The 13,527-nt window shown below is 40.9% G+C and overlaps 1 protein-coding gene and 1 long non-coding RNA gene across 2 annotated transcripts; one reads left to right on the forward strand and one right to left on the reverse strand.

Annotated features, from left to right (window-relative positions):
- The first annotated feature begins 2,963 nt into the window (after window positions 1-2,963).
- foxl1 (forkhead box L1) lies at window positions 2,964-4,906 on the forward strand. The gene has a single exon (XM_026172491.2). It carries the CDS (start codon window positions 3,211-3,213, stop codon window positions 4,381-4,383), a length of 1,173 nt encoding a protein of 390 aa, XP_026028276.2. The 5' UTR covers window positions 2,964-3,210; the 3' UTR covers window positions 4,384-4,906.
- A 77-nt stretch (window positions 4,907-4,983) lies between these two features.
- Window positions 4,984-12,434, reverse strand: LOC113025089 (uncharacterized). The gene is made up of 3 exons (XR_003272759.2): window positions 8,329-12,434; window positions 7,842-7,890; window positions 4,984-7,109 (listed from the first exon to the last, which is right to left on the reverse strand). It is a non-coding gene; the product is annotated as an uncharacterized LOC113025089 (long non-coding RNA).
- Window positions 12,435-13,527: the final 1,093 nt, after the last annotated feature.

A 13,527-nucleotide genomic window follows, 5' to 3' on the forward strand; every position in this document is an offset into this window, starting at 1 on the left:
TGGTTACTTCCTGTTTTACTTTGAAGGCTGACTTTCACGTGGGTCTTGGGTCATAGTCAGATACTCAAAAACAAAACAAAACAAAAGAAAGAAAGAAATGAAATAAGAAAAGAAGATACAAAAATCTTCCCACATCCTTTTCCTAATCAGTGTTTCCTTGATGGAAAACCCTATGAGGTCAGAGGAAGGTGTGAAGGAGACCTCATAATGACTGAGAACAGCGAGCCGTGGTTCTCCTACACCGGCCTCCTTAAACTGATGACGGATGTCTGACACGTTGAAATGATAATTTCCAGAAGATGAACTACAAAATTTACATTTTACTTCACGTCAAAAAGAGACTCACTTGTTAAAATTATCACTTAGCTACAAAATTTAGAATTTTAAAGGAAATACATGTACCTGAATGTAAAAAAGAATATTAATGATAAGGCTGAAAATACAGTGATGAACTTAAATAATCAGAAATGTGAAACAGAATCGGGGGCGCCTCCGGAATTTTTTCATTGGGGTGGCCATATGAGGGCCACTAAAAATATTGGAGTGGCACACGAAAAGCAGAATTTCCAGTTTTATTATGCTGTTCTTAAATACATGAGTTACTTGGAAAATGTGGCAAAAACACAGAGACGGAAAAGAATGATATGCCGAGTTCATTTCCTGCTATTAAAGTTGACGATTGTTAGCAGAAGCAAATTAAGATCCATTCTCCCAGGAAGGAGTTCAGTTTAAAAGCAAAGTTGTTCAGGAAAGACAAACAAGTGTCGGATCATGTCAGAGTGTGATGCCTGTCTCTGTGTTGCCCCTGAGATGCACCATTGATCTTTCCAGGGGTCGGCACCGGCTTTTCTGCGACCTGACATGGATCAAATACCTGTAAAAATATTCATAATATGTTAACATGTTTCAAAACCAACTGCATTTCGTTGCCCTGTACCTGTGCATGTGCAATGACAATAAAGTTGAATTCTATTCTATTTATTGGTACAAAATCATCTTTCAACATCACATTTATTTAAAATTATTATTTAACATAACAAAGTCTTGACGTGGGGAGGTTGGCACTGGAGGTGGTGGTGGGGGTCGCCCCCTGCTGGTCATTCTATAACGTCAGATCCCGAAGCCACGCCCATCTTTTAGCCTGCCAGATGTTTATCGTGTTTTGCTAACTTCTGTAGCTATTAACACTTTATCGAGCGTTGGAGTTTTGCGGCTTCACCAAACACGGAGCTTTAAATTTAGTTTTACCTTAGGTGAGTTTAGATGTTTTTTGGGACACTCAGGCACCCCTACATTTGATCATACCACCCATTAAAATAGAATAGAAGGAGTAGCAATAATAACAATGTATCTTATATGTCTTCTGATATTATATTTTGGCAGCTGGTCTACTGGAGACAGGATCCAATAAAAACAGGTTTAAATGTCCGGTGTTGCTGCTGTAATGATGTTACAGTGCACTCACACACAGGTGCTGCTGCTTCAACAGCAGGTTTGTCAGGAATAAATACGACTTTTTGGGGGGAGGTTTTTGTTGCTGTGGCAGAAAGAAAATGAAAAGGTCATTTCACAAACTCTTATAATGTTTCTTTAGGGCCATTAGTTTGCTGACACATCACTAGTTACCACCCAAGGAGCTGGTGTACTTCATAATTTTAGTCTGTTAACGATTTTTATTCCTATTTTGGTCGAATTGAGCTTCAGTGTTCGTTTACAGCTCCAAGTGCAGGTGAGAGTAAGTCAGAGGATGTGATCTGTCAATGTTCAACAGCAGCTTTAACTTACTTTAGAAAGCTCTGGTCAGCATGATTGAGTCTTTGCCTCAGGTTTGGTAAATAAAGGGTACGAGATAAAACTGGTGTATAATTTTGAAATGTGCGATTATTCATACTGAATTAGTTTTAGACCCAGATCTAAGTAATTATGCTTGTTTTGATGGTAACATTGTCACGATTCGTTGAAATGAAGCTTGCAAATGTGAAAAAAGCTGACTACATTTGCAATCATCATGTGCTGTTTATATTAACTGCGAGGCACTGCATGCATGACAATATGACCGGGGCTGAGCCCCCTAAAAGTTTGGTTCTAGAATCGCCCCTGGTTTTATACAAGACAGACATGAACTGGAAGAATCGACAGTGGACTGAAAACTGAACACATTACAAAGGCAAATTAAAATAATTTGTTCCTTTTCTTTTTGGGAAATGCGATTTGTATATTTGTGTAATAAGTTAATCTTGTAATATATTAAGGTCCCTAGGTTTATGCATTGTTTGTGTAAGCATGCCCGCATGTTCTTGTGTCATCTTTCAATCAATAAAAAAATAAAAATAATATTGTCTTTGTACCTTACTGCTTGGTATCAAGAAATGTTTTAATAAAAATAATCTCAACATTAGCTGATCGCAATAAGTTGCAAATTTTGAGCTAATCATATAATTGTTTTTTTTTAACGCCACCACCTACAAAACCCAGTCAATCGTTTTAGAGCAGCTGTCAGCCTGAAGTACTTATATTCCTGTTAAGCTGATCATTATTATTATATTGTCAGCCATGCCTGATTTATGCGCTCAGATATTCTTTGAAATGAAGTTTGCTGCAGAAATGTTCCCTCTGCGTCATTTGTGTTGGACTGGAAGCAAAACGAGAGTCTGACACGAGTGAAGAGAAATTGTTTAAGTTATTTTCCCTTTTATACACTTTGTTTTCATTCGAGTGAACTCACAGCAACTCCCAGAAAGGACTCGGCAATGTTTGCTTGTTCTCTCTGTGTGAGCAACTCTGAGCGTCAGGGGTGGACGTGATATTTCAAACAGCACATCAGTGCGTTTATGTATTGGGTGCCCGGAAATTTTTCCAAATAAACACAGCTTGATTCAACCTGGGTGGGCAGACTTATCAAGCGACTAATTCTATAAACAGATGAGGGAATAACCCGGCACCTCATTGGTTGTTGGGCAGAGGAGGGGGACATGAGGGAGTTTCAGCGCAATGAAATTTTAATTAATGTGGGTGGGCTAAGAGCAGCACCGACTGTTTATGATGGACAATTTATTTCCCAGTGCAAAGTCAACATAACACAGCAAACGTACAACAATTATTAACATTTTTCTGGGGCCCTCATGAGGCTGGAGAGTCAGTCAGTGGAGGAGTGGAGCTGCGGGAGCAGGCTCAACTTTCCCCGGGACACACTGCGGCTTTCCCGCCGTCATGACTCTCTACCACGGCCGTCTGCCGTCGCTCGGTGTGACATCTTCGGCTTTGAGCCTGTCCGCCCCCCCGCTGATCTACCTGTACGGAGGCGACAGCGGCGGGGTCGTGCCCACCGCCCTGAGCTTCGTGCCGGCCCGCCAGGAGCCCCCGCAGAAGCCGCCCTACAGCTACATCGCGCTCATCGCCATGGCCATCAAGAGCGCACCGGAGCAGCGCGCCACGCTCAGCGGCATCTACCAGTTCATCATGGACCGATTCCCCTTCTATCACGACAACAAACAGGGCTGGCAGAACTCGATCCGTCACAACTTGTCCCTGAACGACTGCTTCATCAAGGTGCCCCGGGAGAAGGGCCGGCCGGGCAAAGGCAGCTACTGGACGTTGGACACCAAGTGTCTGGATATGTTTGAAAACGGCAACTACCGCCGGAGGAAGAGGAAGGCGAAGTGTCAGCAGGAGGCTCTGGACTCCAAGGCCACCGGGCACAAGCGCACCAAGGCCCCCGGGCAACCCAGGGACCCTCAGACCTCCCCGAAACATCAAGCTGGCTCGAGGGTAACAGAAGCACCCGCGAGGGATGAGGAGGAGGAGGCGAGGACGCCCGCAGACAGGAAACATATTCTTGGCGAGTTGAATCACGCGGAACAGCCGCAGAGCCCCTCCACGCAGAGACTTAAAGTGCCCCCCAACCAACACAGCAGTCAGGCCGCCGGCAGGGAGCTTCACGCCCCACAGCCCGAGCCGTGCTCCGCGCCGAAACGCGCTGCGCTGTGGACGGACGACGCTCATCTCCCAGACGAGACCCTTGACCCGAAATCAGAGGAGAGGAAGTCTGCGTTCAGCCAAAGAGAAAGAGGTCCTCTCTGCACCGTCAGCTGCGCAGGAAACACAAACTTGGCCGTACCTGCGCCAGACAGGCCGAAGGGGAACACACTGAGCAGGGACAAATCCAAAGGTTTCAGCATAGACAGTATTTTAGCGAAGAGCGAGGACGAATTACGAGGCAGCATCCTCGGCCTGCCGGCCGAGACATGCGCACAGGGCCAAAATCCGGCTTTCAGCGCGTCCGTGGTCCTCGGCGCGCGTCAGCATCAGTTGTATCAGATGGGATTCCCTTTCTGCTCTTACTTGTCGCTGTCCTACCCTGACAAAGTGCTGCATTTTAAATGACCGGCAGACTTTCGTGCGTTTTACGCACCAAACGCGTAAAAGTGTAAAGTCTGTGTTTAGCTTTACACGCAGAGACACGAAACAAGATCTCTGCCATCATCTACTTTAAAGTTCGGACAAAAATGAACAAAGAGCGTCAAGAAGACTTTTATCTTCATCTTTACGCATGCGTCATTTTCAGGTTTGTGATTATATTCAGTTTTTTCCTCCCAAATCTGTTGCTCCTCAGAAATTATGGCTGCACAAAACATAATGCTCAGTACAATAAAAGGATGTCGTCCCTGCCATGTAAATATTTACGGATATTCTCATATGCTACACTTTACTCATGATGGTGAAACCCCATAAAGCAAGAACAGTGCGTAATTTAAAAAAGAATTTTAATTGTCGTGACTGGGCCTGAAGATGCCGTACAATATGAAGTTTAGTACTCAGTAATGATGTAACCAAAACCTATTATTATTTTCCACTCTGCTCTGGATTTGAACATTTATTTTACTGCAAAATAAAATTTAGCCAAAAATGTTGACGTGATTTATTTTAAATTGTGGTACGAAAGAATAAATAGAAACACTGCTGGAAAACTGCACCTTTGTTTCCCCCCCCCCGTTGTTTTAAGAAAAATGAGACGACGTGTTTGGTTTTGTTCATTTTCATTAAAGTTTATGAGTTTAAAAAATGAAATAAAACCCATATCAGGGCTTTCACCAACGGAAACATCAGCAGCAACAGAACTGAAAAACTGGACACTGCCTTGTAGTTTAAGGACAGACAGACATTCCATTATTAAAAGTTGATGCTTATCTAAAAAATTATAACAAAGTTTCATTGAAATCAAAAACATGTACCGTTTGAGAACAGAGAGATACATTGTGCATTTACAGAATTCATAAAAATTCAATTAATAAAAAAACATGAAAATGTTCTGGGGAAATCAGAGAATGTAACTTCATATTTGTGAACACAGCAAAGTATTTAAATCATGTTTTTCCAAGTTGAGCGGCAGTAAGAATGTGCGGTGATGGTGCTTTATTTCAGTGGAATGAGAGAGCAGAGGCAGCCGGGCAGTTTTTGGAGGGCAGCTTTATAAATAAACATCATGCTGTGCTGCTCCCTGGTATTTGTTGAGGAGGACCGGCCCACCTTTGCATTTCATACGGTGAGAAAAGATTATCGACCGCAATGAAATGCAGTGCGATGTGATAAAAGGAATCAAAAGGCTTCCAGGTGGAGGAGGAAGCATTCATATGAACAGTGCCGAGCACAGAAAACAATTGTAGATCATGATTATGATCAGTAAGAGACACATCCATATAGTTTCTTCCACATCCAGCATTCATCCAGAGTCTGAAGCATTTAGATCATTTTATGTTTGGAACCAGCGGTTTCAGCTTTTGCCCACAAAGGGTTTGATTATAGAGCAGTCCAGGCTGGATGGTGACCTTGTGAAGGTGAAGCTTAAAGTAATTTACCAGTATTTATACATACTGTACGTGTGGATATATTTGGCACAGCCACACAGATCTGTGTGTGAAGGTGTTCTCCTAAATACCTGCTTAAATCAGTGCAATCAGTCATATGGTACACCCTGTGCAAGGTGGCAACACCAGGTCCCCCAGGCGCCCCCAAAAGTCCACAGTTTACTTATCATTTCAGCCTAATGATGATGATATATTAGCACAGTTTAGGTTAAATACATAGACCTTAAGTGCTTTATTTTCTGCTGAGCTTATTTGTTTAAGTTTGTGTTTCAAAGTGTGTTTTAATCAACACCCAGAAAACCAGGAACCATCCGTCAGTGAAAATGGGGAAAATCTTTGTTTTACTGAAGTTCACATAATCCAGAGTTTCAGCTGCAGCTGTCAAATTCACCAAATCTAGGACTACAAAAAGAAACGGCATGTTTTTATTGTTTGCAGCGCTGACCATGACCTAAACTCAACGTCCATTTATCAGCTTTCCTTGGGCCTTTAACCATGTCTGAGGTCACCTGCAAACAACATTTAGAAACACGTTTTTTGGTTCAACTGTTTCCACATCAAGAATGAGTTTGTAAAAATCACAGTAAATAATAATAAAAAAATCTAAATCTCAAAGGAACCAAACAACAAAAACAGTAATAATCCTATATAATAATTTTCTCATGTTTAAACTTTTTGTATTTTTTAATTCTGGTACCTTTTTCTCATTTATATTATTACATTAAGAGTTAAAGCTAAAACTTCAAACAGCACGAAAGGCAAATGAACAAAACAAATTCTCACCATAAAGCTGAAATATTAATACTAAATCATAAAAGTGTAAAATACTTATGACTCCTCTCCAAACCAGCAGCTGTGATTCCATGCAGGTAAACGCAACGACACGCTGAAGCATTCACATAACTAACAGCTCAACACACTCCAGCTATTTTATTCATGCTCATGTGTTCATATAGAATTATGTAACACACAGCCTCATGTTTATTTAATTCTATATTTATACAAAACAATTATCATCATTTGTTGCAATCTATCTTATGTCTGTTTGCTCCATTAATACACAAGCTGGAGCAGTCTGCATCAGGCTGTAAATTCCCTCCTTGCATCCAGACAGATCCGGGCTGGAGTGTGACTGTTTCCTCAGGAATATCAAAATGATTTCTTCCACTTTCTCTTCTTTCAATTCAAGAAATTTTGAGCGCTCTCTCAATGGAGGAATTCTTCCAAAAATAATTAAATCTGGATCTGGATCAACAACAAAAGTTAATCACTTCTACATTTCTCCAAAAGCAGCTTCAGATGTTCAAATGCATCAAGAACTTTTTGAGTAAACTTATAGAAGAAGAATCAGCCCTGTTATCTCCACCCCTCTGTGGAGATAATAAGGACATCAGTCCTTTGCAATCCTGCAATTTGTAACATAATAACTTTGATCTGTATTTTTTTTTTAATGACAGAAAATGAAGGGCGTTTTCTGGTGTGTGTGTGGTTGGGGGGAGGGGGGGGGGGGTTTCTAATATAACACATCCTGGAAAGTGTTTGGAAACGAACACATTTCTGCCATGATTGCAATCGGTTATTAAAATGCAACCTGCTTGATTTTCTAAACGCTTCAGTCCGTAGCGCACTCAGAGGTGGTACGACAGTGACTAAGCTGGACGCAGCATTTGTCCTGCTTCCTGTCTGCTGGGTGACGTGTGGCTGACGCACTCGTTTTTATAAGGTTGCTATTCACTTGAAAATTTACAGCTTTTGAAACAAAAGTGTCATTTATTGCTGAAGCGTTTTAAATTATGGAGACAAAGAGACTTCTTGTATTTCAAACTTCTCACAAGTATCTCTCATCCTTGCAGCCTGATTTTATCCATGTTAGACTGAAACAAAGTGTATTTAGCATTCCCGCCTTTAAAAAATAAAACACCTCACGTGCAAACATCTAAGATTTAAAATAAGGTTAGAATTATTGTGAAATATCACCTCATAAGTCTTCTTCACTGTGCACTGACCGTAGTCACTGGCTTCATACCTGCAGGAGCAACAAGGTCATGTAAGTGCCAAAGACTGCAGTTCCTCGAATGTCCACTTGAGGCCGTCTCCTCAAAAATGAGGCAACTCCCGTGTAACATGTTCATGTTTACAGCAGAAATAAAGACATTTACAGCCTGGATTAAAAACTACATCGAGTCACTGAACTGAATGTCCTGAAGGTGTTTGTGCTGCCGGAGCCTTTTGGACCATTTTACTGAATTATCTGACAAATAAAATGACTTGCTGTGAGGTGCAGGTATTTGTGTCCGCGTGTTGCCCCCAAACAGTTTATGATCGTAGCTTGATAACCAAGCTTGCTAGCATTAGCTGATAACTTCTACCTACAACAGCTGCGCGTGGCGTGGGTGCAAGGAACGTCACGGCGGTGACAGAGGCCGTATTTTCTGGATTTACTTCTCAGCAGGGCTCAGCTTACCTGGAAGAAGTGACGAGTTTAACGTACAGACACAGCTTGTGTTTCCTGGTTTCACCGCTAATGCTAACAGCTGAATAACAACCCTGCGTTTGCTCTGGACCGGGAGTCATAAATAGCTAATGAGAAGCCTTTTAAGGTCTGATGGTGCTGAAAGTCCCAAACGAGGGTCTGTGAGCGACTTGTTGTAGAATGACACCTGCAGGAAATCAGAGCGCTGTGCTGACAGCATCATTACAAACACAGAGCAGCCATGTCTAAATATAGGCCCGCCGCTCAGACTCACACTCCGCTGAAAAAGCTGCACTGTTTGAGGCTAGCGCTGTGCAAATCAGGAATGTTTGCTTGAAATAAATAAACTTGCCCACATTTGAGGAGAGGAACTCACAATCACAAGCATTTCCTGTGTATAGGATTCTTTTGGTCGGACGTGTAAATAAAACATGATGAAAACCTCAGAAGGGAAAGATGGCGAGAGAAGAGTGGAAAGAAGAGGAGTGACTGGACTCGACGCTCGAGCTCTCCGAGGTCTGGGTGCGTTTCATACCGACACATAAACCAGCGTAATTGGCTCCGCTGGTTCCTCGTCCTCCAGCGATTTCCAAAGTCTTCTGAAAACAAAGCAGATTAATAAATGTTGGTTATCTGATGGTGTCTGTGAGTGTTTGAACAGTAAGAGATCCTCCTGAGAAAGCAACTCAGACAAAAGGGAAATCCTGTCGCTTCTATTTATTATGCCAGAAAACAAACTTTGCTGATGGGCCGTGGTCACAGATCTTTAACATGCACGGAGCCAGCATTGGCACCGGGCTGAACTCTGCAGCAGGGACCTGGAGGTGGCTTCCAGTCCCTTCCTGTGAGAGGCTTTAGGATTGTGGACTATGCAGGATTTGCTCATCAGAGCAACTATGTGACACATTTCTTTTGAATGGAGCTCGTCATTGTCCTTTATGTCATCCTTCAGTCAAAGTGACATCGTCTTTAGATTGAATAAAATCGTGACTGGATTCGTGACTCCGTCCAGAAGAGCAGCGCAGACGGAAAAACCCCACAAAACCCCACTAATCATCCTACCATGTGGTTTGCGGCTCTGTGTTTCCATAAATGCATCTTGCCTCATTTTGCATACCGTTGTGTTTGTTTTTGTGTATCTTCTGTGTCTAGTTTTGTGTTTCTTTATGGCTTTTTATGTGTTTTGTACATCATTGTGGTCTTTTTGTTTGTCTATGACGTCCTTTTTTGTCTTTTTTTGGTCAATTTTTGTCTCATTTTGGTGTGTGGGTCATTCTGAGACTAAATCTGGTAGTTTTCTTTTGCTCATCTGTTTTGCATTTGCTTTTTGAGCTTATGTTTGTACTCATCTTTTTTTGTAATTGTTTCACTCATTTTAACTTCTTATCACATTATTTCATCCATCTGCATGTCTTTATTTGGCAGCTAACTTTGGTCAGTGTGTGGTTGTTTGATGTCTGACTTTTTTGTGTCTTTTTCAGGTCCCTGTCTTTGTCTTTGCGTTTGTTTTACATCAGTTTCAAGTGGTTTTGCATTTTTTTTTGTCTCTTTGTGGACATTTTGTGATCACTGTGTCTGTGGTTGTTTTCACATCTTTGTTGTTTTGTGTCATTTTAAGTCCTTTTTGTTTCTGAGGTTGTTTTTCCTTTTCTGTTTTTTTTTGTCTCTGTGTATTCTAAGAAATAAAAACAGTCTAACCCTTAAATCATTTTTGATTGTTGTCATGTCACACATTGTTCTTCACATTTCTATTCTTATTGTCAAAATCTCTTTAATCTGTCCTCTTCCTTCACTCTTTTTCTTTCTACCAGCCATAAAGGTAATGCATGTTTCCTTGGTCAGGACTGATTTTTTCCTTTTATTGAATCCAAACAAAGCAGAAGAGAAGGCATCACTTCCTGTCTGACAGAGCAGAAACACCCACCAGACCGTTGGTGTGTTTAGAACATTAAATGTAGAAGCTTTCATCAGGTTGAATCACTGTTCTGTTTAATAATCCATCGTACAGGACAGAGCAGCAAAATGGACTCATATTTATATGAAAGGGTTTCAGGTCGGCCCACGAAGACGTCCAAGGAAAGTGAGTGCAAAATTTACAAATGCTGAAAACTGAACAGAAATGATTTTATTGCCTGAGCGAGTTCTCTTTCAAATGGGCATGCAGAGTTTACTGTGCTTGTTTCATCTCAAACTTGTTACTTGGAAGAAGCAATCTAACCTTTCCTCCACCAACAAGTTAACATTTGCTTTAGCCTCACAGTAAAATGTGTCAACAGCAACTTTGCTCTCCAGTGTTAAACATATTTTTGTAATAGGGTTCTCATTAAATTATGAAATGCTTCTTTGTTTTCTATTGGCTCGCCCTGGCCTCATGTCTAATTTTTCTCAACTATAAAACCGTTGACCTGACTTTTGGTTCACATGTTCTTCCTCCCTCCTCCGGCTGAGTTGTAATCACTGTGATTCACACGGCACTAACTACACAGGACTTTAGCCAAACTGCATAACTCAGTTGTTATTGTGGCAAATAATAATCTAGTTCAATAAATCTTTAATTAAATCAATGTGGTGCAAAGGTGTCTCAATCAAATAAAATAATACATATTTCTCTGGAGTTTCAGGCTGCAGTGCTTTTTCTGAAGTGTGTATCTGCTAACTTACACGGAACATTTCTGTGTTGTTCCACAGTTCTGTGTTGCATATCATGGTAACCCTACAAGCATGCTCTCCATATGTGAATGTGTTTAATATGACGGGGATTAGAGCTGATCAAAGCACCAAAGCAGGGTTGGACCCAAATAATAATACAGACCACTCTGTTCACACAAACCTCCACAGCCTAACAATATTTAGATCTGTCGGTGTCATGCGTTTTACTAATATTACTACCATATAGTAAAATATAAAGAAATTCATCTTTAATTAGCGCGTAAATGAATCTCGAAATGCACATGCACAGTGATGGAGAAACTCTGTAACCTTTGTGTGCACCAGCTGCTTGAAAAGAACAGTTTTTATTACGTTTGTTCCCAACATCATGGCAAAGTTTCATTTTCAGATATTACCTTTACACTGACATGTGCGCAGGAGTTATCCAGGATGGAGGCAAATGTGTGTGAACACTGAGGTTTCAGTGCCAGCAAAAGTTCAACTTAATCACAGGCAGAGATGGGCAGTAACGCGTTACAAGTAGGGCTGCCACAAACGATTATTTTGATAGTCAACTAGTCACTGATTATTTTTGCGATTAGTCGACTAATCAGATCATCATCCATTGGAGGTAAAACGTACAGCTTATTGCACCAGCAGCATCTGCTCTTATATAACTATCATTAGCTTACAGCTTTAACTGTTTAAGGTCTGTGCTAACTAAAAATAAAGACAAGATGATAGTTTATTAAATTTTAATGAAATTTGCAGATTGTTTCGGTGAAGTTTAATAAACTCATTGCTATCTAAAATATAACAGGACAACGGAGTATATTCTCCAGCATCTCACACTTCTGATAATCAGCTGTCTGCTTGACGTTTATTCAGCTGTGTAAAAACTATAACTTTAATCTCAGCCAAACCGATTTACTCAGGAACAAATAAAATACTAAAAAAAGCCAAACAATAACATTTTAAGTTATCTAAGTGACTCATATGTCATGTTTAACCTGAGTAGCGAAAGACGGCGGTGGGTTTGAAAACGATTTGCCGGGAGTCCGGTGTTCTCACCGGCTCTAGTGAGCCTAGCCCCCGGCTAGCTATCGAGCTAGTGGGTAACAGACGTCTCCGAAAACGTCGGAGCGCTTTTGAAAATATGCGGTGTCCTGATAAACTGAGCAGATATTTGAGGTTTACACAGCTACATTCTCGCCTGAAAATATGTTAAATGTTTATTTTGTGACGCAGAAAGAATAATAAGAGCAATATTAAAACTAACTAGCTGCCACCATTGTTGGAAGCTGCGCTATGAATTCTGGGACGCTGCTTCTTCTTCTTCGGGGTTTAACGGCAGCTGGTATCCTTGTACATGCAGTGCTGCCATCTTCTGTTTCAGTCCGTTATTACACTCTTAAATCCTGCTACTTATTCCTGCGTTTTTCAGGATCTTACAAAGCTTCAAACTTAAATCAGTCGTCGACGATTTTGATAGTCGACATAATTGTGACTAGTCGACTAATCGTGGCAGCCCTAGTTACAAGTAACAGCTAAAGTGCTGTGTAGTTACAAGGATCGGCTTACTGTAATCTGATTACTTTTTCAACTAACAAGTAATGTAAGGGATCACTATTGCAAAAAAAGTAATTAGATTACTGCTACTTTCCCGTAAGCACGCTGCGTTACCGTCATGATTTTGTTTGTGAGAGTGTCTCATGACAACGTGCAGAACACCAGTGGATAATATGGAGTGCAGGACAGAGTACGACCATGCAGCGTTTACAGCGTGGAAGTACTGACATTACTTTGAGTTTGATTCCGTAAAAAGTGACAAAAACATTAGCGTCTGCTGTTCACTGCGTGGGAAGAAAACTTCTTTCTACAGCGAAAAATTAAACTTCAAATCTGAGCAAACACGGGAATGTGACATTCACAGAGAAACCCCCGGATCCCCCCACTGACATGACGGCTGCTGCACCGGGCAAACCTCCACCCGTCCCACTCCTGCTAAACAGGTGACAATAGATTTAAGAGCGACAGGACTCAGTGCTGCTGAGTCTTTGATTTTATTCATTTTACTCGCATCTATTTGAAAGAGTGAGTGTAAACACAAACCATTGTTTTATTTTATGTGCTGGAATCTGCAGGAAATAGGTTGAAATGTTAAACAATTTCTTCCAGTCAAAGACTGGTGCATATAATTTAATTTTTGCTTGATGCATAAAGTTAAAAGATTAAAACTAATAGAACAAGTTTTAAAAAGAGACTTTTCCATTTGATTACATTTTAAATGATGGATTATGCAGAAAAAGTAGAATTGGTCTGAAAGGTCTGTTGCTTTATTACGTATTCAGGTTGTGTATCATGTTTTTAAAAAGTAACTAAGTAACTAATGACTTTTGAAAATAAGTAATCAATAAATTACTTTTTTGGGAGAAGTAATCAGTTTTTAGTAACTAATTACTTTTTTCAAGTAACTTGACCAACACTGATCACAGGACAAACTCAACTGAAGTGAACTATGCTACAATGTTTGTATGTGTG

Source organism: Astatotilapia calliptera, chromosome 7 (assembly GCF_964374335.1).
Source record: "Astatotilapia calliptera chromosome 7, fAstCal68.1, whole genome shotgun sequence".
NCBI classification, from domain to species: Eukaryota; Metazoa; Chordata; class Actinopteri; order Cichliformes; family Cichlidae; genus Astatotilapia; species Astatotilapia calliptera.